The sequence below is a fragment of the Anastrepha ludens genome, chromosome 2 (genome assembly GCF_028408465.1).
Source record: "Anastrepha ludens isolate Willacy chromosome 2, idAnaLude1.1, whole genome shotgun sequence".
NCBI classification, from domain to species: domain Eukaryota; kingdom Metazoa; phylum Arthropoda; class Insecta; order Diptera; family Tephritidae; genus Anastrepha; species Anastrepha ludens.
Window position 1 is genome coordinate 38,645,472 of NC_071498.1, and position 27,691 is coordinate 38,673,162.

Consider the following 27,691-nt stretch of genomic DNA (forward strand, 5'->3'; position numbering starts at 1 on the left):
TTATATTAACAAATAAAGGCTTTTTATTTTATTTTTATATTTTTTAAATGATATTTGTATTTCGACCACTTTGTCAGTATGCTCCTTTTGTGTGATTGTGTTTTGGCAGCTTCAAAAGCTCTTTTTATATAAAACATAATATTTAATCGACATTTTTTTGCGTCTCGTACTATTATTTTCTAGGAAGATCGGACACATGATTGCCGCTCATTAAATTTTTAAATTAATTCAGGATTATTTCTAAAGGTGAAAATACGCTTTTGCAATAATAGGCAGGAAAAAAAATTAAATATCATATTTCTATTCATTATTAAATATTTTTTGGCCAACCATCCAACCATATGCACAATCAATTTTTAAATTTTTGTAAAAAATTTTAAATTTGGGATCAGTGTGCAGTGTAAACAGAAACATGAACGTTTATGAATCGTATTTTGTAAGAAAAATCCTTTACAAAATATCGCAAAAAAACTCGTATTGTAATGAAAGTTTTGTTTTGTTCAATTAAAAAATACTTTGCTCCTGATTAAATTTTCATATTTTCACTTAAACTAAGACACTTATTTCTCATTCTTCTTCAACAAAACTCCGCAATTTCTTCGCGTTTGCCAACTACTCCAAATACGATTATCACAGTTAAAACAGCGTCGAAACGTTTGTCAATATTTTAAATTATTATTTTTTAGTTGCTTTGTTGTTGCCCACTTATGCCAGCGCTAACGCTCCCTCAATGTTCCACATCCTTCATTAGGTACAAGCAAATAGCACCAATAATACCACTCACACCCATTATACTCATTGGCAGCAGTGCGTCTATGCTTTCCTGCAAAAACGAGAATGAGAATTCATAAATTCAATTCAATGCAAGCTAAGAACTCACCAACAGCCACATGTACGGTACCAAAATGAGCGCAACACCCGCTGCCAAATTGCCCAAACCAACACCAAAGTTACGCACCACTGTCGGATACTGCATGGCCGTGTATGATGGTATGATGGCATTGTTGGCGCCAATAACGCATTTCGCTGAAAGTTTTAAATAATAGGGGATATGTGGTTGGCAATTTAATTTTTAAATCTTCCTTTGCAAATACTCACCGATTATGGCCATAGCTATAACTGTCGTTTGGTTGTCATCTCTGGTTGGCACGAGATTTGTAGCTAAGCAACAAAGCCCTGGCACAAGCATATAAGCTATGAGACTGCGCCGTAAGCCCACTTTCAAAACCACAAAAATGCTAATACAAACTGAAAGCGCTTCTATTGCACCGGCGACGATCTGCATTGAAGAGATTAAAAGTTGAAGTTGAATTATTTCTAATGTACGACAAAAAGTAAATGTGGGCAATTATGAATTTAATGCGAAAAAATCTGATTCCCTTGTGAAGCAACAATTATTAAAATTAATATTTATATATAAAATATTTTATATAATTTAAATATGGATTCATGCTTGGATCTTTTTATAAGAAAATACTATCTTTATTATAGGGGTCTTTCAAAAGACGCGCCCAGAGGTTCTTTTAATGTAAAACATGTACAAATTTATATTCTTTCCGGTTTCACTACTTTTATTCAAAATACGACTCTAAATAATTACAATAAAAATGGCATCATTTAAATGTACAATAGGAATCCGTCTCTAGATAAAATCCGCCAAACAGTCTATTCATGAATGCCTAATTGGTAAGAACGTCGGGATATCGATCGATGTTGAAGGTTGTTTAACAAAATTTTGCGTTACGGCAGCAACATTTTCAACAGAACGTCCAGTTTTTGGTTCCCCAGTCCTTTTTCTATTCTCCTGTCTATAGAACCCGTTTTTTGAAACTTTTTACCAACCTTTGAATTGTCGACTCATTGAATTGTCGACTAATTTGCTAATTTTGTATTTATTATCGTTACTCCTAATTTAAATTTCTAGCAAAAATTTAAAATTGTTCATTGGAACATCGCTAGCGTAAAAATTAAACCAAGACTGGATGTACAAACTTTTATTTCGACTTTTTGAAACCCAAAGGAGAAGAAAATGGATTTTTTTATTTAAACTATTAAAGCAAATAAACGAGTGTTTACAAATATACAGATTTTTATCACCTTCAAGTACTTAGTAAGTTATCCTACATTCATTCCTAACTAAATTTGTGCATACATATTGTACATTTCTACAAAAATATCCTCTCACTCACCGTATTCAAGTAGATGTCACCGCCCAAATTGCTCAAATGCAATGTTAGTCCATAATAGACGATAATCAAAGTCAACCAAACAACCAAATTCAGACAAGTTGTGCGCCAATAAAATCGATTAAATACCACCTTCAATGGATTGTCATGAGTGGTGGGATTAGCCTCGGTAGCGCTAGGATCAATCGGGCAAATGTTGCTGAGACCACCTTCTGGGGACGCCATAAAGGCGGTTGGTGTTTGGTGTTGCTGTTGCTGCAATTGTGTGATGCCAAGCTGTTCTTTGTCAATAGTTCCTTCTTTGCTGAGCTTTTGTGTTGTTACGCTGCTTGGCGGCGGTGCAGCAGCTTCCAATGTTTTCTGATAGTTCGGTGGCAGTGTGCGATTATTTAGGCGGGCAGCACGTTCGATCAGTGAATACAGTTCATTGAGGCAGCCTTGTGCGAGCAACCAGCGGGGTGATTCTGGCATGCAGTACCTACAAAGAGAAGAATGAGATATGAAAAAAAAAATTTGAATAAGAAATTGATTTATGATATTAGCTAACTGTAATGCAGCTTCGAATATGAAGTAAAAAACGAAGTAATAACTTTGATTTAACGTAAATAAGAAAATTTTAACTGGAATGTAAGATGAGAATTTGATAATAAAAAAAAGCTGATGACTTGATTTCGCTGGAAGGAAAATAAGTTCGGGGATTGCATAGAAACTTTGATTAAAATCGCAGATGGTCTTTCAAAAGTTACGCCTAAAGTATTGATGAATTTTTATATGGTAGTACCTTTTTTTACGTAACCTTTTTAATTAATTTTAAACTATAGAACAAAGCTCTAAAATTATTGAAAGTTATTATGAAAATGGTTCTTCTTTAAGAACAACATATCGCAAAATTCGTGATTTTTTGGCGGAAATGATCGTCTGAATGAGTTCCAACGTTGGTGAAAAAATTTCAAGGAACTGATTCTGTCAATAGAAGAGGGACTAGCAGACCAAAAACTGGTTGCCCAGTTGCGAATATTGATGCTGCAGCTCAAAGTTTTGCTGAACAACCTTCAACATCGATAACTCGATGTTCTTAACAATTAGGCATTCATGAGTCGATTGTTTGGCGGATTTAATTTTTCTGATTTAATTTTTCACATATAATTGTTAAGAGTCGTATTTTGAATAAAAATAGCGAAGCCTGAAAGAATATACATTTTTACATGTTTTACTTTAAAACAACATCTACGCGCGTCTTTCGAACGACCCTTTATATAATTTGCTTCTACACGCTTTGTTAGATAAGTGGCTGAGTTCCTCCTTCTATTTGTTCTGTGCGTCTGGATTTTCTTCACAAATAGAGGGACCTACAGTGTCGTGTAGAAGAAACTATTTTTATCATTTGGTGTTCCATATCCGGGATTTCGAACCTGTGCACTACCGAGTGACAGCCACGCACTAATCCTTTGGGGTACGGCGGCCGCCTATTGTTACATAAATAATTGCAATAACTTTATCAGAAGATCTTCAATTAAGAAAAGTATTTAAAAAAAATTAATTTCAAAATTAAACCACCGAATTATATTTTACAACAAATATTTTTTATCAGATAATATATCCGCCTTCTGCTTCGGTATAAAAATTTGACTCTTATCCGTGTTATTAATCGAGGCCCGTTTTAAAAATGTTGTTTAGCTCATACCGACTTTTCATTTTGTTTTCCTCTCATCGGCAAAGTGCAGTTTCGGGAACAGAAAGGAGACGCTGGTTGCCAAATCAAGTGAATATGCACACCGAATGGTGGAATTAAATGATTTGCATTTTGTCTGAACTTCATTTATAACTCTTGACCCATGAAATGCTGCATTATTGACCTTTTAGTCGCCTGTCAACTGGTTTTACACAAATTTTGAATTGAGGTCATGAAGATCTAAAGGCTCTGCTTAAGTACCCATGACAGTCGGTTCTACGTTACCGGAATAGCCCAGATTTATTTCAGATTTATATTTATTACTTCAGAAATATTAGTTGGCCCCTATACATATATTAAATCGGCCTCTATAACTTTTGTTGGTAGTTTAGCCGAGCTCCTCCTCCAATTTTTGGTCTGAAGAGGTTTTTTAAGGACAAAAAACACCCGGTGGTTTGCTGTTGACTGCTGAAGGGCTGATATTAGAGCAAATCTTTTCCGAAACTGACCCCGAAAGTTATTTTTATTTATGAAATATTCAGCTTTGGAACCTAATTTATTTAAGATTTGAAAAAAGTTAACAAGTTTTTTCTTTGGAAAATCTGTAAGCAATGAGTTAAGCCTCAAGTTAGTTACTCCTTAATGATGCAATCACCCAATAACCGCTAAATAGAGCACCCTTTGTGGGATTTGTCAAACTTAAAAGATTGCAATAAGTTTCGGCCCAAGGGTATGCAATACCCTTTTTATGAAAAGTAATCTACCATAAAAGTAATCTACCATTGGGCAGTAACGATCACGCCTCACATATTTTCTCAGTGACTGCATCAAATCCTTTGCCTACGCTAGCTAGCAAACACCTTTGAATGAACTCGAGGTCAATATTCGAGACGTTATTGCCGGAATAACGCCACACATATAGCACCAAATCAACAAATACAGGGTGGGCCATATAGCGTTTGCTTTTCGAACCACCTATTTTTTTGAAAATGGTAACACAAATGACATGTCAAATGTGTTCATAATTTACTTAAAGGTTTGACATTTACGAAATGGGACGCTATACGCTTGAACAAAATTGGGAAGTATTGAAAACCTATTTCCAAAGTGGTGAGTCTTCTTCTTCTTTTCTGACTTTCACACCGGTGGCTACGTCAATAAGCAAAATTGTCGGATTTGGGGCTCAGAAAATCCACAAGTTACTGTAGAGAAGCAAATGCATCCACAACGAGTCACTGTTTGGTGCGGTTTTTAGTCTGGCGGCATCATCGGGCCATTATTTTTCGAAAATGAGCGAGGAGCCGCGGTTAGAGTAAATGGCGAGCGTTACCGTGACATGCTCAACTAGTTGTTTTCAAAAATTGAAGAGGATGACATGGACGAGATTTGGTTTCAACAGGACGATGCAACTTGTCACACTGCCAAAGTTACACTCGAACTTTTGGCTACCGTTTTTGAAAACCGAATAATCAGCCGAAATTTCGATATCAATTGGCCGCCTCGGAGCTGTGATTTAAGCCCCTTGGACTATTTTTTGTGGGGAGCTGTTAAGGACAAAAGCTATGCGAACCATTCAGAGACGATTGATGCTTTAAAAAACGAAATCGAAGTTGCCATTCATGAAATTGGAGCCCAAACAATCGAAAATGTGCTTAAAAATTGGATTGATCGAATGGCCTACAGTAAAGCCAGTCGTGGCAGTCATTTGAATGATATTATTTTTCATTCATAAATGACAATGTTCAATCTTCAAAATAAAAAACAAAGTTTGAAAAAATATTGATTAGTTTTTTTTTATAGCCGATTCAAAAAGCAAATTTTACATGGCCCACCCTATACTTGAAGCCGCGGCACATTTCGGGCCCTGAATGGAGCTTCAAAATAAAGCTAGAATCAATTTGATACTCCAAACCGTCGCATTCTTTGAGTTTATTTTTCTATAGTTTTTCCCTCTTCGTCCTTTAGAATATATTTTCTTATTTTCTAAGAGAAAAGAAAGTACATTTTGTGACCGATGTAAAATATGGGATGCTGGGAACATTTATGCAGATAAAATATTTAATTTCTCCCTTATGAGCTTTCATTTGCTTACGACATTTCATTTGTCTTGCATTCTTTGCGAATTTGGAAGGCGTTAGAAAAAATAGTCCCTAAAGCAATGGCATTGAGATCCAGCCTTTTCTGTTTACTAGAGTCGGTTTCCCTACCCTAAACTAGTAACACCAATTAATCCCAAATGGCAATACATATGTATGTTCGAATCAAAAGCTTTCCCCTAAATCCAAATGAACAAATTGTCCTGTGGCTTTTTGAGGGAATAAAATGAACACCACAATAAGAATAACTACAAGAAGAGTTACATGAAAGAAAAACCACTAGCAATAAAAAGTACAGCAAAGCCAATATATGCGACTGCCATCCAATAAAGGTTAGACTTAAAAGGAAAAACAACAAAACAACAAAAAATAAATTGAATTGATTTGGTATTTTGATTTGATTGCGGCTGAAAAAGTAAAATCACTCAAGATGTGTAAATGTACAAATGTTTGTGAACATACATATGCATAATCATACATACATACATAAATATACAGTGCTTTTAAAAACTTTAGCGCGATTTTTCAGCCACTTCCAACGTGCCTTTATTCGACTAAAATTCAATACATATTCGAAAATTTTCTAAAAATTCTGACTTTAAAAAGTTTGACATTTTCATTGAATGTTTAAATTTACTTTTTTTTTAATTTTAATTTGATTTGCATGGAATTTCATAAAAAAATTATTGAAATCAAGTAAGAAAGAAATTGAAGGATATCTAATATTGTATTTTTTCAAAAATTTTCACCCTAAAAAGTTTGAAATGTTTAAAAACATTTTATGTTATTTTTTTTAATTTTTATTTAAATTTACAATTAGTTTGAATCCTGCACTCATGTTTTTTCATCAAAAAATTATTATTAGTATTGAACAGAAAGCGAGTTCAATTGGATCAAATGCAGCATATTCGAAAATTTTCGAAAATTGCTTTCCTAAAAAGTTTAAAGTTTTGATAAAATTTTTTAATTTTTCAATTTTTAATTTAATTTGTATTAAGATTGAAACTGGAATGTCTATGTTTTTTTCATCAAACAGTTGGGATCGATGGGACCAGATCCGGCATATTTGAAATTTTTCTAAAAACTCTGATTATTAAAATTTTGACATTTTGATGAAATGCTTAATTTTTTTTTTTAATTTGCATGAAGTTTGAAACCTGGATCTATGTGGTTTTTGTAAGAGACCGAACTATATTTTCATGAACAATTTATTTAGATTACATGAGAAATAAAGGTAGGTAGTAAGATGGCAAGAGTACTCCAGACACACTTCAAATAGCACTTACGTGTCGTTTTGGTACTACTACCTGTGCAAAGAAAAATTTTGGGCAGTGAAAACCTTCTACATCCATCCAGTACTGTTGATGTAGTGGAGGAGAGAAAAGGGATCTAGGCTGGAGAATTTCTCCAAGTCATACCCAAAGGGCACGCTAAGGAATCTCAAGCGCCTAGCCGCCAGAGCCGGACATTTGTAGAGAAAGTGTTCAACAGTCTCTTTCTCTGCAGGATCCCCACAGCTTCTGCAATAGGGGTTGTACGGATTTCCAGGGGTCTCCTCATGAGTACCGATCGCCCAGTGACCAGTGAACACCGAAATGAGGCCATAGTGTTTTCGAAATAGCACAGCCGAAACTGGTTCTATCGACCCCTTCCTGGCAAACTCGTCGGCAATTTCATTTCCCTCTATATTTCTGTGTCCAGGAAGCCAGATAAGGGAAATGTTTTCTGCACGTTCGAGACGTTTGAGTTCCTCCTTATAGGAGTTTACCAGAAGAGAGCTGCAATACGGCGACGACAGGGCCTTGATCGCAGCTTGACTATCGGGAAAAATATTAATGTCTCCCTCCCAACAGCGATCCCGAAGCATTTTGGATACTTGAAAAATCCTGCTCGTTTTCGGCAGTTTAAAGTAGACTGAAATGCTGGCTGATTTAGAGAAAACCCCTGCTCTCACTCCAGATTCCCTCTTGGATCCGTCAGTGAAAACAGAGGTACCTACATCCGTACCTACTCTCACCTCTTTCCAATCTTGCCTGCTCGGAAAGGTAGCCCTAGCACAACCCTCAAATTCCAGTTTGCGGATGGAAAGATCAGTGCGAAGAACAGAGAAGGAAGAGGAGATCTGCTTCAAGATGCTACTATGTCCTGCAGGAAATTGTCTCCAGAGGCCAATTGTCTCCAGAAGCCAATCTCCTTCAACCTAATAGCGCTCTGAGCAGCAATGGATTTAATTTGCGGATCCACAGGAAGTAAGTGCAGAATAACATTGAGGGCAGCAGTGGGACATGTTCTACAAGCACCAGTGATGCCCACACATGCAGTTCTCTGCACTCTCTCTAGTTTAGTGGTGTTGTAGCCTTTCTGAAGAGCTACCCACCAAACCAGGCAACCATATGCCAAAATTGGCAGAAACACTAAGTTGTACATCCAAAGTACGACACGTGGCTTGAGACCCCATTTTTTGCCGAGCATAGATTTACAGGCGTAGAAGGCTATACTGTTCTTCTTAACTCGATTTTTTATGTGCAGTTTCCAGTGGAGCTTGGGGTCAAGTGAGAAATAAATACATTGGTAAAACTTGCCCATAAGTCCCTGTGCCATAGTTTTTAAACGCACTGTTTATGAGTTGGACATACATACTTACGTACAAATACAGAATTACCGAAAGAGCTACGGACACTAACAATTCACAAATGATAAACCAAATAAGCAGACGCTCATCTAGCAATGGACTTCTGTTGACATTCACACACTCAAGTGTATGTATGCATGTAAATGTATGTGCTATGAAAGGATACTTTGCAAAGGAATGCAAAAATAGGTTGCCACAGGAATGTTGTACTCGAAACGCCGAGCTGTGCAGCACAGTAGAGCAACACTCCGTATTGTTCGTTGATGACCCCGACTGAGGTGAAATGAAATTGATTTTAATTCCAATATATGTAGTGGTTATCATTGCATAGAGCTAGAGGGGCACATCACAATGGAGAGAAAAGCAAATGACAATATGTTTTACATACTTCAATGCATAAATACTTAATATGCGCAATCCAAGCATTCAAGCAGATAAAAAAGGTTAAAAGCGCTAACAAAAAAGGGTTAAGGTCGTTTGTACAAAATGTGGGGGAATTATTGGTAACCAAATTGAGGGATAAGTAGCAAGTTATAAAAATCTATTGAACTCACATAAGATAAACAAATTACTTTATCCTGCAAAAAAACTAAAAACATGGGGTGGCCACATACAAAATAAATTTGATTATTTTATATGTATCTTGATATGATTGCAACGTTGGCATTAAAATGCTTAGCTGCACATACCCTTACTCGTATAAATAATTGGCTAAATCCTTTGTTAGTATAGGCTGCTTTTTTTTTGGGTAGAGCAATTGGTTGTTGTCCTACAAATGGAATGATCTATAGCTTTATGACGCCCCTGCATGACCAATGGTTTTTATCAGAGGCTTTTTCTTGACAAAACTACTGCCAAAGGTTTGCATTGGCCTACTGAGGGACAACTGCTATAGAAAATGACTTTTCTATTGTTTAATATTTCATGTCCATAGTTGATTTTAAATCCACTTGGCTAAAGTTGTCTTAGTCTGTGTTTTACAACACGGCGAAAATTTTGTAGTAAGGAAATTTAATTTTTCTCGCGCCTCCAAAAATGTAAGAGAAATTTGTTTGGTTGATTATAAAGACTAGCCTCTGGAACTTTTCAATATTCGATTTTTCATGAGTGGGTATACTCATAATTATATTTGGCGCTGATACCCTCTTTGTGTATATGGTCGAGCTCCTCCTCCTATTTTTGGTCTTGATGTTTTTCCATACAAATGGTGGGAGTTACAGTTTTAAGCCGACTCTGAATGGCAAATGGTTTTTTATGATGAGCTTTTTCAAGGCAAAAATACACTCGAAGTGTTTCATGCACGGAGGCTTGAACCTATGTACTTCCGAATAGCAGTTACGTACCAACCATTCGCTCTGTTCGGTTTTTGGTGTCTTATTTTTATATTCTGTTACCGGAACGATTTTAAAGTATCTCCAAAAATTTAACTTTGTATAAATAAACTTAGTTTCTAAAAATATTTTTTCCAAAAAATCATCTTTGATGATAGAAGGGTTTTAATTTAAAAAGCCAACATAGAAATGTTCAACAATTTTATTTACGGAATCAAAATAATGAGATTTATGGACGTACTTTGAAGTCGTTTCAGCTCACATAAATCCTTATATTTTCTAGAAATGTTTTAAAATATGGCAAATTTTTTAGTCCCAGTGGAAAAACAACACTGATTTTTTTTGTAGGGAGAGTGACGCGCTCTAATGTTTACGTTTACTTACCAAATCGTCAATAAGCTCAGCCATGGCAGTGAAATGGCCAATTGTAAATGTCGCCAATCTCGAACAAAATACGCTATACAAGCCATTAGGATGTAGGAAATCGGAACTGGTAGAATGTTTAAAATGCCCGTGATGGTACGCCATTTGCCAGAAACTAATTCGACGACGAGCACAAAACTAACTACCGTCACTGTCATCGACGCAAACCCAGTTAAAACACGCAGCGTCATGTACATGGCCAAATTGATCGCGTAAGCTTGTAAAGTACCTAAAAATATAAACAATTTTGTAGTGAATAGAAAGAATTGTATACAATATTTTTTTAATTTTTAGCACCGAAGGCCTTCATATGGGTAATAAAGGGTGGTTAAATTTTAAGGGCCGATGTTGAATGTGAACCACACCTAAACGTCAAGTTTTTTTCTGCATTTCATTTGCCATTTTTCAATTTCAGACTAATTCAATTTGAACTATAGAAAGATACATAATCGAGCAACGCGTTAAAGTTATTCAGGCTTATTATGAAAACGGGCGTTCAAATCAAAATGCATATCAAAGAAAATCATCTTCAGTGACGAGGCACATTTTCCCCTCAGTGGATTCGTCAATAAGCAGAATTGCCGCATTTGGGCGAATGATAATCCAAGAGTGATTGCCGAAAAACCAATGCACGCACAAAGAGTGACTGTTTGGTGCGATATATGGGCCGGCGGCATCATTGGGCCGTATTTTTTCCAAAATGAGGCCGGTCAAGCAGTTACTGTGAATAGTGAGATGATAACGAACTTTTTATGGTCCGAATTGGAAGATATGGATGTGGACGATATATGGTTTCAACAGGACGGTGCCACTTGTCACACAGCTAACGAAACAATGGCTCTTTTGCGTGAAAAATTTGATGGCCGAATAACCTTAAGTCGCGGCGATGTCAATTGGCCGCCAAGATCATCTGATTTGACACCGTTGGACTTCTTTCTTTGAGGTTATTTGAAAGAAAAGGTGTACGTCGATAAGCCAGCAATAATTCAAGAGCTAAAGGATGAGATAATTCGGCCCATTAACGGCATAGAATCTCAGTTATGCCTCAGCGTCATCGAAAATTTGGACCATCGGATGGAGGTGTGTCGCTGAGGCTGTGCCGGTCATTTGGCCAATATTTTATTCCATACGTAATTGAGCTATACCAGTATTATCATAATAAAGAGAAATGATTATAATTTCTTAAAAAATTGTATTCTATTCAAAATTAACAAGGGCCCCTGAAACTTAGCCACCCTTTATAAATGAAGTAAATAAATTCAGAAGTAGTGCAAATCGCTAAAAATTTATTTGTATAGTATATTCATCTATGCCATATTTTTTATTATAAGAGATAATGTACACATTGAATTTCAAACAATAATTTCTCATATCTATCTCGATTGCCAAACGTTAGCGCCGCGTTATTGCAATGTAAAACGTGTGACAGTGTTTTGATTGATAGAAATATTTTAACTTACATAGAACAATAAAAACAACATACACATGTACGTACAGAATTTGAATACCCGGAATACCCGCTATTTTGTCCTCACAGGATTTTGATATTGCAAAATTGTGACCTTACAATTTGATCATATTTTTTCCTATACTTTTACCCAAAAGAGTATTGTAATGCAGACTTTGGGACCGCTCCTGATTTGAAAATAGAATTTTATTTTTTTTTTCATATCAACTCTGGGGTGGTTTAGAGATATTGAGAATTTGAAGGAAAACTAAATGAAATACTCAAAGGATAAACTGAAAATCGAAATTTATGTCAACTTCCAGGCATTAGTTTGTTTTGCTTCATTCGTCCTAATGATAGATTGGCCCAAAAGAGAGAAAAAGGTAAATTCTTAAAAACTGTGTGTCTTATAATTTAAATTTAATCACCTAGTAAAAGTTATCAATCATGTATATGATACAGGCCAATATCCTTCAGACTTCTACTACTCCAACTAGAGAGATCAGCAGTAATGAAACGTATCTTGGAGCGGAGCAAAATAGTTGCGTGTTTCGCGCTACCTGCTCCACTACTCATTTGCTCAAGTTCAGAGTAGTAGCGAGAATAGGGCATTGTTTTTATTGATATTTTTGCTGTGAAGTAGTTAATACGAACACTGGTTCATAGGGAGGTTCCTGAAGTCCTCAAAGAAAAATCATATACTCTAAAAACTATCTCCTGCAGCGTTGTCGAAGGAATGGTCAAATATTTCCACTACTCTAAAATAAAAACCAAACTCTAACTCTTTGTCCATGCATTTGTTTTTCACCAATCTAGCACAACCTGTGTGGTTCCTCAAAATAGATAATTTTTCAATAAATATGAAGCACAATTCCTATTGTAAGCTCCAAACTGAGAAGCGATAACGAAGTTGCTGAGTCAATTGTAATCCGCGAACTTTGTGCAAAATTGTCATCAGTTGAGTTGTTGAGGTCGATGGCGCGTCAATATTTCTGGCTCGAACTGCATGAGTTCGGTCACATTAGCCACATTCTCATAGGAGAGCATCGTACTACGCGAACTTATCCACTTGCAAGCTTTTTAGCGCACGCAAGGCGTTGATTTGCCAGTTTTGGGCAACTTATTTGCATTCATTTCGGAATGTCGCTCATTTCCTTCCGAGGAGGGTAACAGTGGCTGACGGTGAAAATTTTGAGCGCGAAAAAGTTTTCGGTGGCTGAATAGTACTTTATATGACTCAAAAAGGTAACAGTATTTAGACTCTGTGCGAAATATGATCGAGGTATAAATTGGAATATGATTCTAAAAATTAGGCAGTCCCACGAACTCACCAGAAACCAGTTGCACCAACACGAACGCCATCAGAGTATGTTTGCGTCCGAAACGATCTGAAATCCAACCGCTCGAAACACTACCCACCGCTGCTCCAGCTAAGAAGCACATTTCCACAACACTAACTAACTGCTGGCGACTGCACACCAAGTTGAATTCCTGAATTATGGTGCGAGCACTGCCATCATCCCAGGAGAACTCGAAGTTGGTGCATGGAATGAGTACAGTAGGCGCAGCGGTCGTTGAAAGTTCAGGTAGCTGAGAATAATTCAGATTAAGTATTGAACACGGACCGCTTGGTTGACTGAGATTCTTCCATAGCGACACATCCATATCGGGGGCATTGTCTGGGCGCGCGCACCAGAAGTCCTTGGTGGTGGTCTGGAATGGAATAGAAGTATGAATTACTAAATAAATATTTGCTCATAAATCATTGAAAAATATATTTCATTGTACATGTAATAAAAATGCTAGGCTAAACGACGAGATATTTTAATTAAACTATTTGCCTTTCACATGGGTGTTGCCAATGCTTTAAGACAATTAATCATATTCGCAAATTTTATGGAATGTCGAGTGTGTCACTCTTATAACTTGGCCACAAGTGCGGATATGCAAGAGTTAACTTATGCTTATGTTAAGTCATGTACAAACAAAACCACTATTAAGGCAACATTTACTTATCTTATGCTATCATTTAGATATACGAGTTTGTTTGTAAGCATTTTAGAATTTTTGCATTCAAACACGAAATGACCCAATTCCGTCGGATTGATGTGAATTTCAAACACCTATACTCGTAATACTAGCAAAGCGTTGGCGTTATGACATAAAGTTCTGCCACATTTCAAACTACAAACTCGAACTTCAACTCCAACAAGGCGCTCATGTCAAGAGCGATATTTGTGTCTGTACTGCGTGTATGTACATATGTTTATAGATATGCAATTAGATCGAATGATAATAATGTGTGAAGCATTAGGAAAACATAAAAAAGTAATTTAAATTAAATAAAATCACATGTGCACACAAATGGCAAGAACGTGACTTGTTCCGCGTATTAACTACAAAGCCATAATTTTTGCTAAAGAAAATAAAAGCACAAAAAACACATAGTTATTTTTCACAGCTGACATTGATATTTCGCCCTATACAGTAGTGGCGGCGTATTTTATATACATAAGTATGTATATGCATAAAAATATGTGGTTACATGTATAGTCCGAGAGTTCGCTGCCAATGATAGGACCATTTTTCAAGTTTCGTTATTTATTTAAAATTTCTGAACTCTGTGCCCCTTGAATTGAGTTTTAAAGTGCTCCCAAATTCGGCTTCCAGTGGCTGCTGGTTGTTCGCAGATCTAAAAACAATGCTCGCCGTTAAGAAATTTCGCTCTAAGAAGAGGTTATCACTGAAACTGAGGTCTATTTTGAGGCAAAAGATAAATCGTTCTACAAAAGTGGTATTGAAATCTTAGAGTGGCGCTGGAATGATTGCGTTGTTCTTGATGGAAATTACGCTGATGAAGAAAACTATTGTAATTTTGAACAAAAAAAAAGTGCTTTCTTTGTTAGTCTCGGGATTTTTCAGCCAAGGTGTTAAGTCAAATAACTTTCGTTTTTTAAAACAGAGGTCAGCAATAACCGAGATTGTGTTGGTTATATTAGAAGAGATCCACAAAATATATTAATTTGTTACCGTGTGAGCAACAAATGATTTCTCTAATCAAAATATGTGTAAAATGAACGGCGCACACTGGGGATTTAGCAGAAGAAAGTCAAATTTGCAACATACCACCTACGCAATGTTTAATGGTATTTCTAAATTCCAGAATAGAACCAACAATAAAATCAAAAAGAATTACTAAACTCCGACTTACAGTTTTGTTTTATAGATATGTCAAAAGTATAATTTTTTTATAGTACTGAACTGACTAAGAAAAAACTTCAAAGCACAAGGTGGTTTTTTTTCCTTTTGCTTGAGCCGACTTCCAATTTTTTATTTTTCATTTAGGGTACGATATTTTTATATATTTTAGCCGGAAGAACAACGGCTGTGAAGCATTTGATTATCTATTTATAATTAATTTTCCTTCATATTCTTGGATCTGCAAGTTGAGCTACATTTACCTACGGTCAGAAACTAGTATCAACGTATTGCTTAATAGCGTCTCTTTCAGTTTTAATCAATTGCAGGTGCCACCAGGTGCCACCAGGCGCCACTGATTATTTTTTGGCAATGATAATAACTAATCGCTTTCTAGTGTGTGCATAATAATGATAACGAAACACTTTTAATTTTGTTTTGAAATTTTGAGGGTAATTCAGAATTATGAACTTACATGTATCCTGTGCGTAAATATTTGCTGGCTTATATTAATAAAAAAAAAAGAAAATTAAAATTTATGAATTTTAAAAAATATTGTTTTTTAAAATTTTTTTTAAAAATAGTTTTTAAACATGTTCTTTTCATATACAAATATATACAACTTCGTTAGTAGTAAAAATGTAAATATTTTTTGGGATATATACTTTTTTCCGCATCTCTGTACAAAAATCCCCAGTGTGCGGCGGTCTCCTGTGCCGCAGCAGACGAAATTGCTCTCACCATTTTGCTTCGAATAGCCTAATCTAGTATTCTACCATACATGACTTGCATACATTCAATATTTGGTTGTCAAAAAATGCAATAATATTTCAAAAACATAAAAAGGCTTTCGTTGTTGGTGTAAAGAAATGTTGACAAATTTCAATCGCGGCGCAACAAAAAACGTTTATAAGATTGTAATAGACGACGAAAAATGGACACATAGTTATGAATCCGAAACTATACAAATCCGAAAAACAAAGGTTCTTTTAAGCTGAGCCAAATTCAACAACAGTCGTTCGCGCACGAATCACTTCGAAGCAAATAGTTGTCTCTGTTTTCTGCTTAAAATGGGGAATGCCTTATATCAATGTACATGTAACTGTCAGTTCTGAATGGTATACCCTATGATCAAAAAGTGTCGGGAATACTTAATTTAAACAAACCGCTCACGTGGGAACCGGTGCATTTTTTTTCTTATATTGATAGAACTGTAAGACACACATCTGTCACTATTTATCCGTTTTTAAGAGATGCTGTACGTCGCAAACGGCCGAAAATGTGGGCCAACAATTCTTGATTTTGCATGGTGATAACGCATCATCGCACCCAGCCCAAATTATGCTGGATTATTTGACCAAACACCAAGTAGATACCATCGTGCAAGCACCGTATTCACCTGATATGGCCCCGTGCGAATTCTGTTTGCTTCTTAAGTTGAAGTTACCACTTCGTGGAAGCAGATTTCAGTCGATAGAGGAGATCAAACAGAATGCGACGAAAGAGCTGAAGGCCATGCCTTCATCGGCCTACCAGGGGTGCATGGAGGACTGGGTTAAACGTTGGCACATGTGTGTTGCTTCAGACGCGTCATACTTTGCAGGAGATATAATAAATTCGCCTGAAATTTAACTCTGTTTTGTTTTATTTAAACATTCCCGGTACTTTCAGATCATAGGGTACTACCATTTGTTTGCTAGAAGTGTTCGGAAAAATAAAGAAAAACAATCGCAGTGGGCGAATCTTTCTTCACCACCACAATGCAAGTTCTCACATATCGTTTAAATCTACTGCATTTTTTTACTCATTTCAAACATCGAGCTGTTGGCTGACCCACTGACTACAGTCGTGTCTAGCTACCTTAGATAAATTTTCAGTTTTCGAGGCCTGAAGAAGCGTTCAAATCATATGTTTTGGTGTTACCAAAATGAATATTGTAGAAAAAAACTGAACGTAGACTTTTTCTGCCAAGTGAAATGATGTTTCATGCAGTCTATATTAATATATTATATATTAGAGTCTGTTCAGAGGGCTTTGGTGCGCTTTCTTTGCACTCGATGAAATTGGTTGGTCCCATTCCGTCCTATCGCTCACTTTGCTTATTAATAAACCTAATGTCCTTAGAGTCTGGACGTGTTCTGTTTTTGATATTTGTGAGGGCTCAGTAGATTGTTCGTATCTGCCCGATAAAATTAATTTTAATGTTCCCTCACGCATTTTCCCTTGTAATGAATAGTGTTTTACGCTACCTCAATTTAATGCTTATTCTTCTTCCTTAGCTTTTGATTTCTCTTACTCTAAGTTTAATATTAAGAAGTTAATTATATCGGGTGATTTCTTAGCTATTATCTTTTTAAACAGTTGGTTTAAACAGCTGACGCACGTTTCGTGTGTTGTTTCACTGTCAAACATCTTCACAACGCTTGCAAATCGTTGTGTTTTATTATAAAAATGCGTGTTCTGTTAAGAAAGAAGCGGCTATTCCAGCTATTGTGACTAAATTTAGAACCAAATTTACATTATTGGATATCAAACCACCAACACGCTTACGTAGAGTGCGAACTGAAGAAAATATCGCAGCTGTATTGGCCAGTGTTATTGATGACCATCAATTATCGATTCGTCGCCGTTCGCAACAATTGGGCCTCTGTTACTCAACAACGTGGAAAATTTTGCGAAAGGATTTAGGTGTGAAGCCTTTCAAAATACAGCTGGTGCAAGAATTGAAGCCGAACGACCTACCGCAACACAGAATTTTTGGTGAATGGGCTCTTGGAAAGTTGGCCGAAGATCCACTTTTTTATCGAAAAATTATGTTTAGCGACGAAGCTCATTTTTGGATCAATGGATACGTAAATAAGCGGAATTGTCGATTTTTGAGTGAAGATCAGCCTGAAGAATTGCAAGAGGTACCAATATATCCAGAAAAGGTCACAGTTTGGAGCGGTTTATGGGCTGGAGGTATCATTGGATCGTACTTCTTCAAAGATGCTGCGAATCGTCACGTAACTGTGAATGGTGAGCGCTACCATGAAATGATATCCAACTTTTTTTTGCCCAAAATGCAAGAACTTAACAATGGACTTGTTGAGAGGCGAGTGCGGTAAATATTATATTTCACGTTCGGAACTGTCAATTGGCCACCCAGATCGTGCGATATAACGCCTTTAGATTATTTTTTGTGAGGCTATGTTAAACCTCATGCCTATTCAGACAAGCCTGCTTCAATGAACGCGTTGGAAGACAACATTGGAAAGAGTATGCCAAAATTGGACTAAGCTGATGGAGCATTTGAAGCGTAGTCGCGGTCAACATTTGCATGAAATAATCTTCAAACATTAAATTATATGGACTGTACTATCGATTTAAATAAAAATTTCATGCATTTTTCTGAATTTTACGTGTGTTTTTTTGAAAAACTTTCCTCACCCTTTATAAGGCTCGTGTCTTAATGTCTTTGCTTTTATCTATCTATAGACTGAAAGCGTCTAGTTTGTTTATTCAATAAATAAATGAAATAAAATAAAAGAGATAAAAATTAAATAATATATTATAATATAATAAAGCGAATGTATAAAATAGATAAGCAGGTTTTTGACTTGTCTTCGCTATTTTAATTTTGTTTATTTAATGCCCATTAGTTTTTTATAAAAGTTTAACAAATACAACAAAAATCACATGAATCGTTGTTTCAAATATTGGGTCAAATATAAGTTTTTTATTTAGTATAATGAAGTGCAAGTTGCAAGTGATTACAACAAAACATCTTATGTTAGGCTAGCTCTGCCACCAGCAATTTGTTTTAGATACATTTTTGTATATTTATTATTTACTGTTCTGAAAAGTGTGCTGTTTGAGTTTTAACACCAAAATTTGATCTATACCTCGAAAGCCCTTTAAACGTTCTTATATATACATATATGGAATGATACAGGGCGGTCCATATGGTATTTTCTTTAAATCATAATTATATTATTTTGATAGTGGCAAATCTTTCAGTCAGACTTGATAAATAAATTTTTGCCCTCGGAAATTGAATACATTGCTTTATTTATAAGATCTTTGGTTTCAACAGAGTGGAATACCATGCCACAGTCGATATTTTTTGCTCCAAGTTCAGCGATCGTATTATTCGCCATCTTGGCGGTATTATTTGGCCACCTGGAGCTACGACTTGACATCGTTAGATCTTTTTTGTATGATGTTATGAAGACCGACGTTATGCGATTATATTATTCGCTCTCAACAAAAATACTAAGCAAGCCATTTGTGAGCTAGAGCCGGAAACCATCACGAAGGCCTTGGAAAACTGGGTTAAGAGGATGCGCTTCTGCGAAGCTATGAAATAAAATAAATAAATACATCATTGGCGCGTACATTTCTATCAGGTGTTTGGCCGAGCTCCCCTTCCAATATGTAGTGTGCGTCTTGATGTTGTTCCACAAATGGGGTAACATATAGTTTTAAGCAGACTGCGAACGCCAGATATTTTTTATGAGGAGTTTTTTGATGACAGAAATACACTCGAAAGTTTGCCATTGCCTGCCGAGGAGCGATCGAACATAGGTACTCGGAGATTCGAACATAGGTACTCCTAATTATAGTCACGCACAAACCCGTTCGGCTACGGGGGTCGCATGAATGAAATGGCATCCATAAAAAGGATATGTTTCTTCTTTGAAATAAGCAGATACTACATAGAAAAATTGATTTTTGTAACTTTTTTAACTAAAAAAATAAAAAAAGGAGCTATACTGACAAAGCTTTATACCTCACTCATTTGATAAAGTGAAAAAGCTGCTTTTCCAAGTTACTTTACACCCTCAGAACCTACAAATATTTCTAAAATAGATATAAATTCAATAATCGCTTGAAGACATTTAATTTTATAAACATATGGATGGAGAAAAATTCAAGGTATATAAAACGCATATGAGCGAGTTTGGCTGCCTTGTTTTAGTTTCTTTTACCGCCATCAAGGCGATTATCGCAAATGTTACTCAACCGCAACTGTAACTGCATATGCATTCAAATGCGCAACCTATTCATATTTACACAACAAATAAGCAACAAATAAGTAAAATATGCATGCGTATGTGTGTGTTTGCACACATGCCACAAATGACGGGAAGTGGGGAAATACCAGATCAAAGCCAAACACTAAAAACCAAAGCTAACTAACGCAACAACAGTGAGCGAGTGAATGAAATAAGAATAAACGCAAAAACAAAAACAAAATATTACCAAATATCAATTAACCAATTAACCGCTTAGCAGTCATGACCGTTGAAAATGTTTGCATGTGTGTATGTTTTGTTAACTTACAACGCCAGCGAGTCAAACAACTTTTACTCACTTACGAAAAACTACAAAATGCACTTTCATTTGAGGCGGCAGCTCGGCAATGAATATGCAATTAAACACTAACTTGAACTTGAAATCATTTCCGAAAAAGAAAAGTAAAAAAATACAAATAAAAATAAGACCATAGACACCAGCAAAACAAGAAAAGTAAGTTATAACGGTATTGCTTAATCACAGCAAGCAGTCGTTTAATCTGTCACTTTTGTATGTTACTCATACGCACTGTGTTACGCATTTTGCTGTATTTCCGAACATATTCATACGTCAATATATTGTACATACATACATATATCGGATTGTCAGTGCAACATATTAAAGTATTTACGTATTATTTGTATTAAAAAACTAAAAGTGGCGCAAAAAACTCTGCTTGCGGTTATTAACCTGTTGACATCTAAAATTATAGCAACAATTCAAAATCAACGACATAATGGCTTTTACATTTATCTGTTCGTTGGAGGTGTTTTATGATTCAGCTGTGTAGTTCATAAATCGAACTAAGCAACAACAAAGCAAACAACCTACACCTTTAACAGTGCCAGCTGCAATTGCAGTGAGATATACAGCAACAAAAAATTGAGACTGATGACAGCATGTTGCTCCTTTCAAGACTTTTTTTTCTCAAATAACACTCACAATGAGTCGCACATGTTAATTGGTTTGTTTTAAAATATGTGCATACATATGCACATATTCGTAGTTGGACTTTCAGAGCTTTGTTGAGTTACAATTAACTGAGTGATTTTTACACCGATGTGTACTGCATAATTTTACTTGTATGAATAAAGTATATTTATTTGTGGTAATTGCACATATAATTATAGATATACAAGTAATAATTTTGAATATGATTGTCTGATCTGATTCGATGATTTTCTTGATTTCATCAACATTTTCGAAGATTAGTATACCAGAACGGAGAAATTGGAATTAACGCTTTTCTGTTGCATTCTTTACTGTTTATTTTGAATATTTATTTATTTTGAAATTTTATATTATTTTGGTCGTAGGGGTTTGAAATTTTTGAAAATTGAAATGTCGAGCCAAGAAGCACCCAGGGGTTTTTTGACTCCTAAAGCACTCAGCCTAAAAAGCCCATTGTATTTAAAGATTGTAAAGTGCTTATGAACGAACATTTAACGTCAGCCACCGTTACGTGAATGCTTTTCGAATAATTATGGTTTGAAACCAAATATAGGGTGTGTGTATATTAAACATTTAGCAGAGCTAAGAATTACGCGCGTGTTGGCGGTTTATTTATTGCTTAAGCATTGACGACTTAATCAATTGATCCATATTTTACCGTATTGTATATTGCTCTTTGGCGCTCTTGTAGTCTTACTTCAGTTAACATTGCTGATGCTTTCCATTTCAATGCAACCGGGCTATTCGGGACATGTTCTTCGATTTCGATGTAACATAAATATGTTGCTCTCTGGTCAAAATAATGAGACACATATTTTTTTGTTCGCCCGAAAAATTTTTTTTTCAAGATTTATCGGCAATTTTGTTCTTCAGCTCAAAATCGATTTTTTTTCATTATATAAGAATTTTTTTTTTTTAAATGCTCATAACTTAGTCAAAAATGAACCGATTTTAATGATTCTGGGTTCAAAATGATCGTCATTACTTACACGAACGACTTCATGTAGAAACAATTGCAAAAAAGTAGTTGAAAATTGTTTATTTTCCAAAAAACAAAAAGTGCGAAACAGATTTTTTACTCAAAAATTCATTACTCAAAAACAACTCATTTTAGCTACTGGGCATTCAGCTCAATTGAAGGTTGAAGTGTCCTCTTGATTTGGGAAAAGTTATAAAAAAAAATACACTTTTTGAAATATTGAATTTCGAAAAAATTTCAATTTTTTTTTCTTTTTTGCTAAATACAGTGCACTCGCGGTAACTCGAATAGCCGCTAAGTCGAACGACGTGCTAACTCGAACACAGTTTTTTCCCTATTGACTAGTTTGTAACTCGAACAATATTAAAGCGCTATAACTCGAACAAAAAAACAAATTTATTTGTACACACATTCTTTTCAAACATGTACATTTTATACATACATACATATGCAATAGTATATGTATATAAATTATATGTATACTAGTGTATTGTCCATATGAATATTTCGACGTTAATATCCCGTTAGTTTTCTGGGAACAACATCTTGCATTGACCAAATTGCTTTAAATTTGTCATTTGTAGTGTATCAGTGCATGTGAGTAATGGATCGTAAAAGGTTGAAGTGTTTAACATTAAAAGAGAGGGCTGAAGTCCTTAACAAAATTAAACGTGGATGTAGTGTTACTTCTCTAGCGAAGGAATATGGGGTAGCCAAGTCCACCATAAGTCTTATAAAAAAGAAAGACAAGGTAATTTTAAAAGCAGTAAACAACACGTTTTTGGGTCCTGGGAAGAGGAGAACTTTAAAAGCTTCTGAGTTTCCTAAAATGAAAGCCGCTTTATACAAATGGTTTCTGTGCCAAAGAAAAAAGGATTACCCAATAAGTGGACTCATCTTGAAAGAACATAACATGAAAAACATAATTTACAGGTCGAATTTACGCTTTATGATGTTAACAAATGGAATGATGGTGCCGAATTTACCGACACAGAAGTAATAATTGAAACTAGTGATTCTGAGTCTGAGTTTAACAACACAACTGAGACATGTGAGCGGATATCATCTGAGGAGGCATTTAGCTCTATCAATAAGGTAATTCAGTGGGCCACAACTGAACAAGTAAGCCCCGCAAAGGTTAACACTCTTCAATTGCTGCGTGAAAAAGTCATATTCAACATTGCTGCAGGCAAGAAAAGACAAACACACATTACAACTTTCTTTTCGGCCTAACTTTTCTGTTAAAGCTGACTTTTTTTGTGTAACTGACACAAAGACTGCCAAATATTTGATGAAAAATATTGAAACGAATTAATTATTTTAAACATATTCATGTTCATATCCATATGTAAATAAATAAATAAATTTAATTGAAAAAAATCGATATCGATGACTGTTTTTTAACATAGCACACTCAATTGATAAGTCGAACAAATTCGATAAATCGAACAGCGCCTGTTTTAATTAGTTCGAGTTATCGCGAGTGCACTGTAATAAATTTTCAACTACTTTTTTGCAATTGTTTCTACATGAAGTCGCTTGTGTAAGTAATGACGATCATTTTGAACCCAGAATTATTAAAATGGGTTCATTTTTGACCAAGTTATGGGCATTTAAAAAAAAATGTTTTCTTATATAATTAAAAAAAATCGATTTTGAGCCGAAGAACAAAATTTCCGATAAATCTTGAAAAAAAAATTTTTCGGGCGAACAAAAAAATATGTGTCTCATTATTTTGACCAGAGAGCAACATATTAAAGTTACATCGAAATCGAAGAACATGACCCGAATAGCCCGGTTGAATTAAAATGGAAAGCATCTGCTTTGAATTCACAAATAGGATAAAGCACGAATGCTTCCTCTACTGCTGCTGTGTGATAAGGCGACTGAATGAGTAGGAGTAGTGCCTTTGGGATGTTAATGAATGCTTAGGTACTTAGAATGTAAACATATTACTAATATATTATCAATGATCTGTTTAAAAATAAGTTCGAGAATAAGCCGACTACTCTCAGTATTTGAAGTAATATAATATGTGGGATTTGTGGGTTATTCCCAAAGAGGCTAGAGAAACTGGGCCGAAAATATGTATAGTTAGTGACTAAAGTAAGAATGGACTAGATTTATCTGCATTATTTTCGCAATTGATTTTTTGAAATAACACAAATAATACAATAATAAAATCTATTTTTTCATATGAAAGGAATACAAAAATCATCTTAAATAGAGGATATCTGCAAAATTTAAAAAAATGATTAAATTATAGCAACTTAAACAAAATTTTATAAAAAATCATATCAAAAAAGGAAGTATTAGTATAATGAAACATATGATAAAATTATTAAGTACAAAAAATCTCAAAATCAAATCCTAGTATTTGATTAGATATCCATTGGATTTAATAAAAGCTTCAAGTCGTGATGGCGTTCATTTCAACAAGCCTTCTGTTGCTACTAGCGTTATATAATATCACTCTTCTTGAAGGACATTTTTTTAATTATTCCTTATTTCGTATCGAATGTTAACGTATTGGACCCTGTCAATGCTTGCATGAATATTCTATTGCGGTTGAATCATGTGATTGGGGCGGGATTTTCAGTTCATTTCACACATTGTTAAAAGCCATTTTCGTGCCAACTATATTATTAAGGGGTAGCTCTTCCAGCACTTACAAATGCTCCATTTTTTTTTGCTTTAAAAAATCATTTAGAATCTAAAGAATATCTTTTCAATGTTTTAAGCTTAATAGAAAATCTTTAATCGCGTTTGTTTTTTAGAAATACGTTTTATAGCTGCGCTGTCGAATATTACTCAAAAAGTAATTAAGATATCAACTACAAATTTTATAGGGATATTCTTTAACATATTGGCCTTTGCATGTACCTCAAATTTTCTATATAAATTACAACTAAAAATATTGTTTTGATCAATTTGCTTATAAAAAAAGTGTAATGTTTTTCTTTTCACTTCAAATTATCTTTTTTTCGTTAAAAATAGGTAAGTGCGAAGCAGAATAACTTATTTTAATGAAATTCACTTATCTTGGAATTTGTTGCTATTTTTGAAGACCCATGTGCGGCCGAAGATCGACTTATTACTGATAGTTTTATATTTATAATGCCGTCTTTAGCAAAAGTTTTATCAACTGAACGGAAGATTTCTCGTAACGATTTATTCTAACGGGATTTAAAATTTACGACTCAATTTATGTGCATATGAAGGCGTGTGCCAATGCGCACATGCCATGTTTAAAAATGTGTGTTTCCCAACATGTAAGCTTTACTTTTCATCTTTCCAAAGGCAGAGCTGGTGTATACATACTTAAGTGACTAACTGTAAATATATGAATAACTAAGATTTTGTCATACCTGTTCATTAAGTAAAGTCTTTATAAATTGGACTTTACACACTACAGCAGGTGCTTAAGACCCGCGGTAATTAGAATAGCAGGATGGGATTAATAAGGTAAATAAAATTACAGACTTCTTCGGTTGGTCTATTCCAGCTATGCAAAAAAGTTCGCACCTTTTCTACTGGAAAAAAATAAGAAGGTTTAAATTTATGATCTAATTGCATTGAAATATAACATAATGACTGATTTATATGGCAAATTTAGTTATTATAGCGTAAATTTTCCATTCGAAAATTATAGCAAGGGGGAATGATTTAACTGTGGTGCCAAGCCCATTCTGTTGAAACAAAGTTTTTAATAGGAGAAAAGGAATCTGAAACTTTTTACATTTTGACTTGTTGACTGACTTGGTACTAATCTGAAATAAGCGTGTCAAACTTGTAAAAATTCCAACAAATACACTTCACCTTATTTTATTACATCACGCAGTTGTGTTTTGTTTGGTATGCAAATAAAAAAAGTAGTTTTTCTCAAATATTTCCCAAGTCGAAAAAACAGAAAACATGCAAAGTTGCAAATATCACTTAGTTGCTCCGAAATTCAATTTACTAAATAGCAGCAGAATGGGCTTTAAACTATTGAAAAAAACCAATTAACCAGATTTGCTTAACAAAATGTTAGGGTAAACTTTGCTAAGTCTCTTGCTAAACAGATACCGTTTAAATTTAAATCCAGCAGCTTTTTTTCGTCATTTTAGGATTTATTAATAAATTTAGATTTATTGGTAAAAATAAAGGGTGTTTTTTTTAGAGGTTAGGTTTTCAAGATGAAATAAAACGTATATAATTTAATGTTATGGCCAAGAATTTAGCTTTATTATAAAGATAAGGGTTTCCCATTATGTTTTAAAAATGACTTCGGGCAAGTGGCCGCCGCGACTGGCTCGAATAAATTCCAGCCGAGAGGCCCAATTTTCGACCACTTTTTGCAGCAATTGGGGCCGTATGTCAGCAATAACGCGCCGAATATTCTCTTCCAAGACGTCAATCGTCTCGGGCTTATCTGCGTAGACAAGCGACTTCACATAGCCACACAAGAAATAGTTCAGCGGTGTTATATCGCACGATCTTGGAGGCCACGCCACAGGTTCACGGCGCGAGATAATGCGCTCACCAAAAGTTTCCTTCAATAAATCGATTGTTGCGTTGGCTGTATGGCATGTAGCGCCGTCTTGTTGGAACCAAAGGTCGTCCACATCAACATCGTCCAATTCAAGCACGAAAAAGTCATTAATCATGGCTCTATAGCGCTCTCCATTGACTGTAACATTATGGTCGGCTTCATTTTTAAAGAAATATGGACCAATGATTCCCTCTGCCCATAGAGCACACCAAACAGTGACTTTTTGAGGATGTAACGGCGTCTCAGCAATGGGTTGTGGATTATGTTCACTCCAAATGCGACAATTTTGCTTATTGACATACCCATCCAACCAAAAGTGAGCTTCATCGCTGAACAAAATTTTCTTGTGAAAATCGGGATCGGTGGCCATCTCGTTTTGGGCCCAAATTTGCACGATTTGCAAACGTTGTTCAGGTGTAAGTCTATTCATTATGAAATGGCAAACCAAACTGAGCATAAATCAAGTGACAGCTGTCAAAAAGACCATCTACGAAAAAAGTAGTGCCAACTTGAAAACCTAACCTCTAAAAAAACACCCTTTAATTTATTAATGGCGCTTTAACATGCAAACTCTTTAAAAGTGCTATTGTATTTAACTCATTCTGAGCCAAACGAACGTTTTTTCTCTAAGATTCTGACACTCGATAATTGAACTAGTGTGTAATGCAAAAAATCAATAACAAAAATGAGCAAAAAATGTACATGATATCGTATTTTAAACAAGTTTCTCATTTCAAAATCATGAAGAAAGAGTGTCCAAGTGATAAAAATACCGCATTTAGAATATTTGCAGTTGGAAATAGATACGATAGTACGCGCCTTCAATTCGACACTTCTCTGTTCGCTATCTCTCTGCTCAGCTCACTTGACGAAAAATTTGCATGTAAAAGCAACAACAAAGTTATCAACCCAGACTCGCCGCTAGCGAGTATAGTTATACCTCATAAAGCTGGCATAAGGCACTATTTTAAAATAAACGTAATTTTAGGCAGTTCTGAGACATACGAGTATTTATTTATACGAGTTGCTTCATCTATTCGCCACTTGCTAACGCTTAGAGAAAAGAAGAGGCATAATGATACCTCATAAAACTGGTATAACTCAATATTTTCAAATCTGCCAACTCCCTTTGAAGAGAATTTCATATAGACCTCGTTACCTGTTGTGTTCACATACGACAACTT

General features: G+C 35.2%; 1 protein-coding gene across 2 annotated transcripts in view; it reads right to left on the minus strand.

Moving 5' to 3' along the window:
• LOC128869023 (organic cation/carnitine transporter 2) overlaps positions 1-27,691 on the minus strand; it is an 89,943-nt gene continuing 62,252 nt past the window's right edge. For both annotated transcript variants that reach the window (XM_054111614.1, XM_054111615.1), the window contains exons 2-7: positions 13,119-13,500; positions 10,302-10,569; positions 2,190-2,664; positions 1,099-1,279; positions 881-1,026; positions 1-823 (exon numbers count right to left, since the gene is read on the minus strand). In XM_054111614.1, the coding sequence (XP_053967589.1) occupies positions 728-823; positions 881-1,026; positions 1,099-1,279; positions 2,190-2,664; positions 10,302-10,569; positions 13,119-13,500 (1,548 nt within the window). In that variant the 3' untranslated portion in view covers positions 1-727. The remainder of the gene's footprint in view (positions 824-880; positions 1,027-1,098; positions 1,280-2,189; positions 2,665-10,301; positions 10,570-13,118; positions 13,501-27,691) is intronic.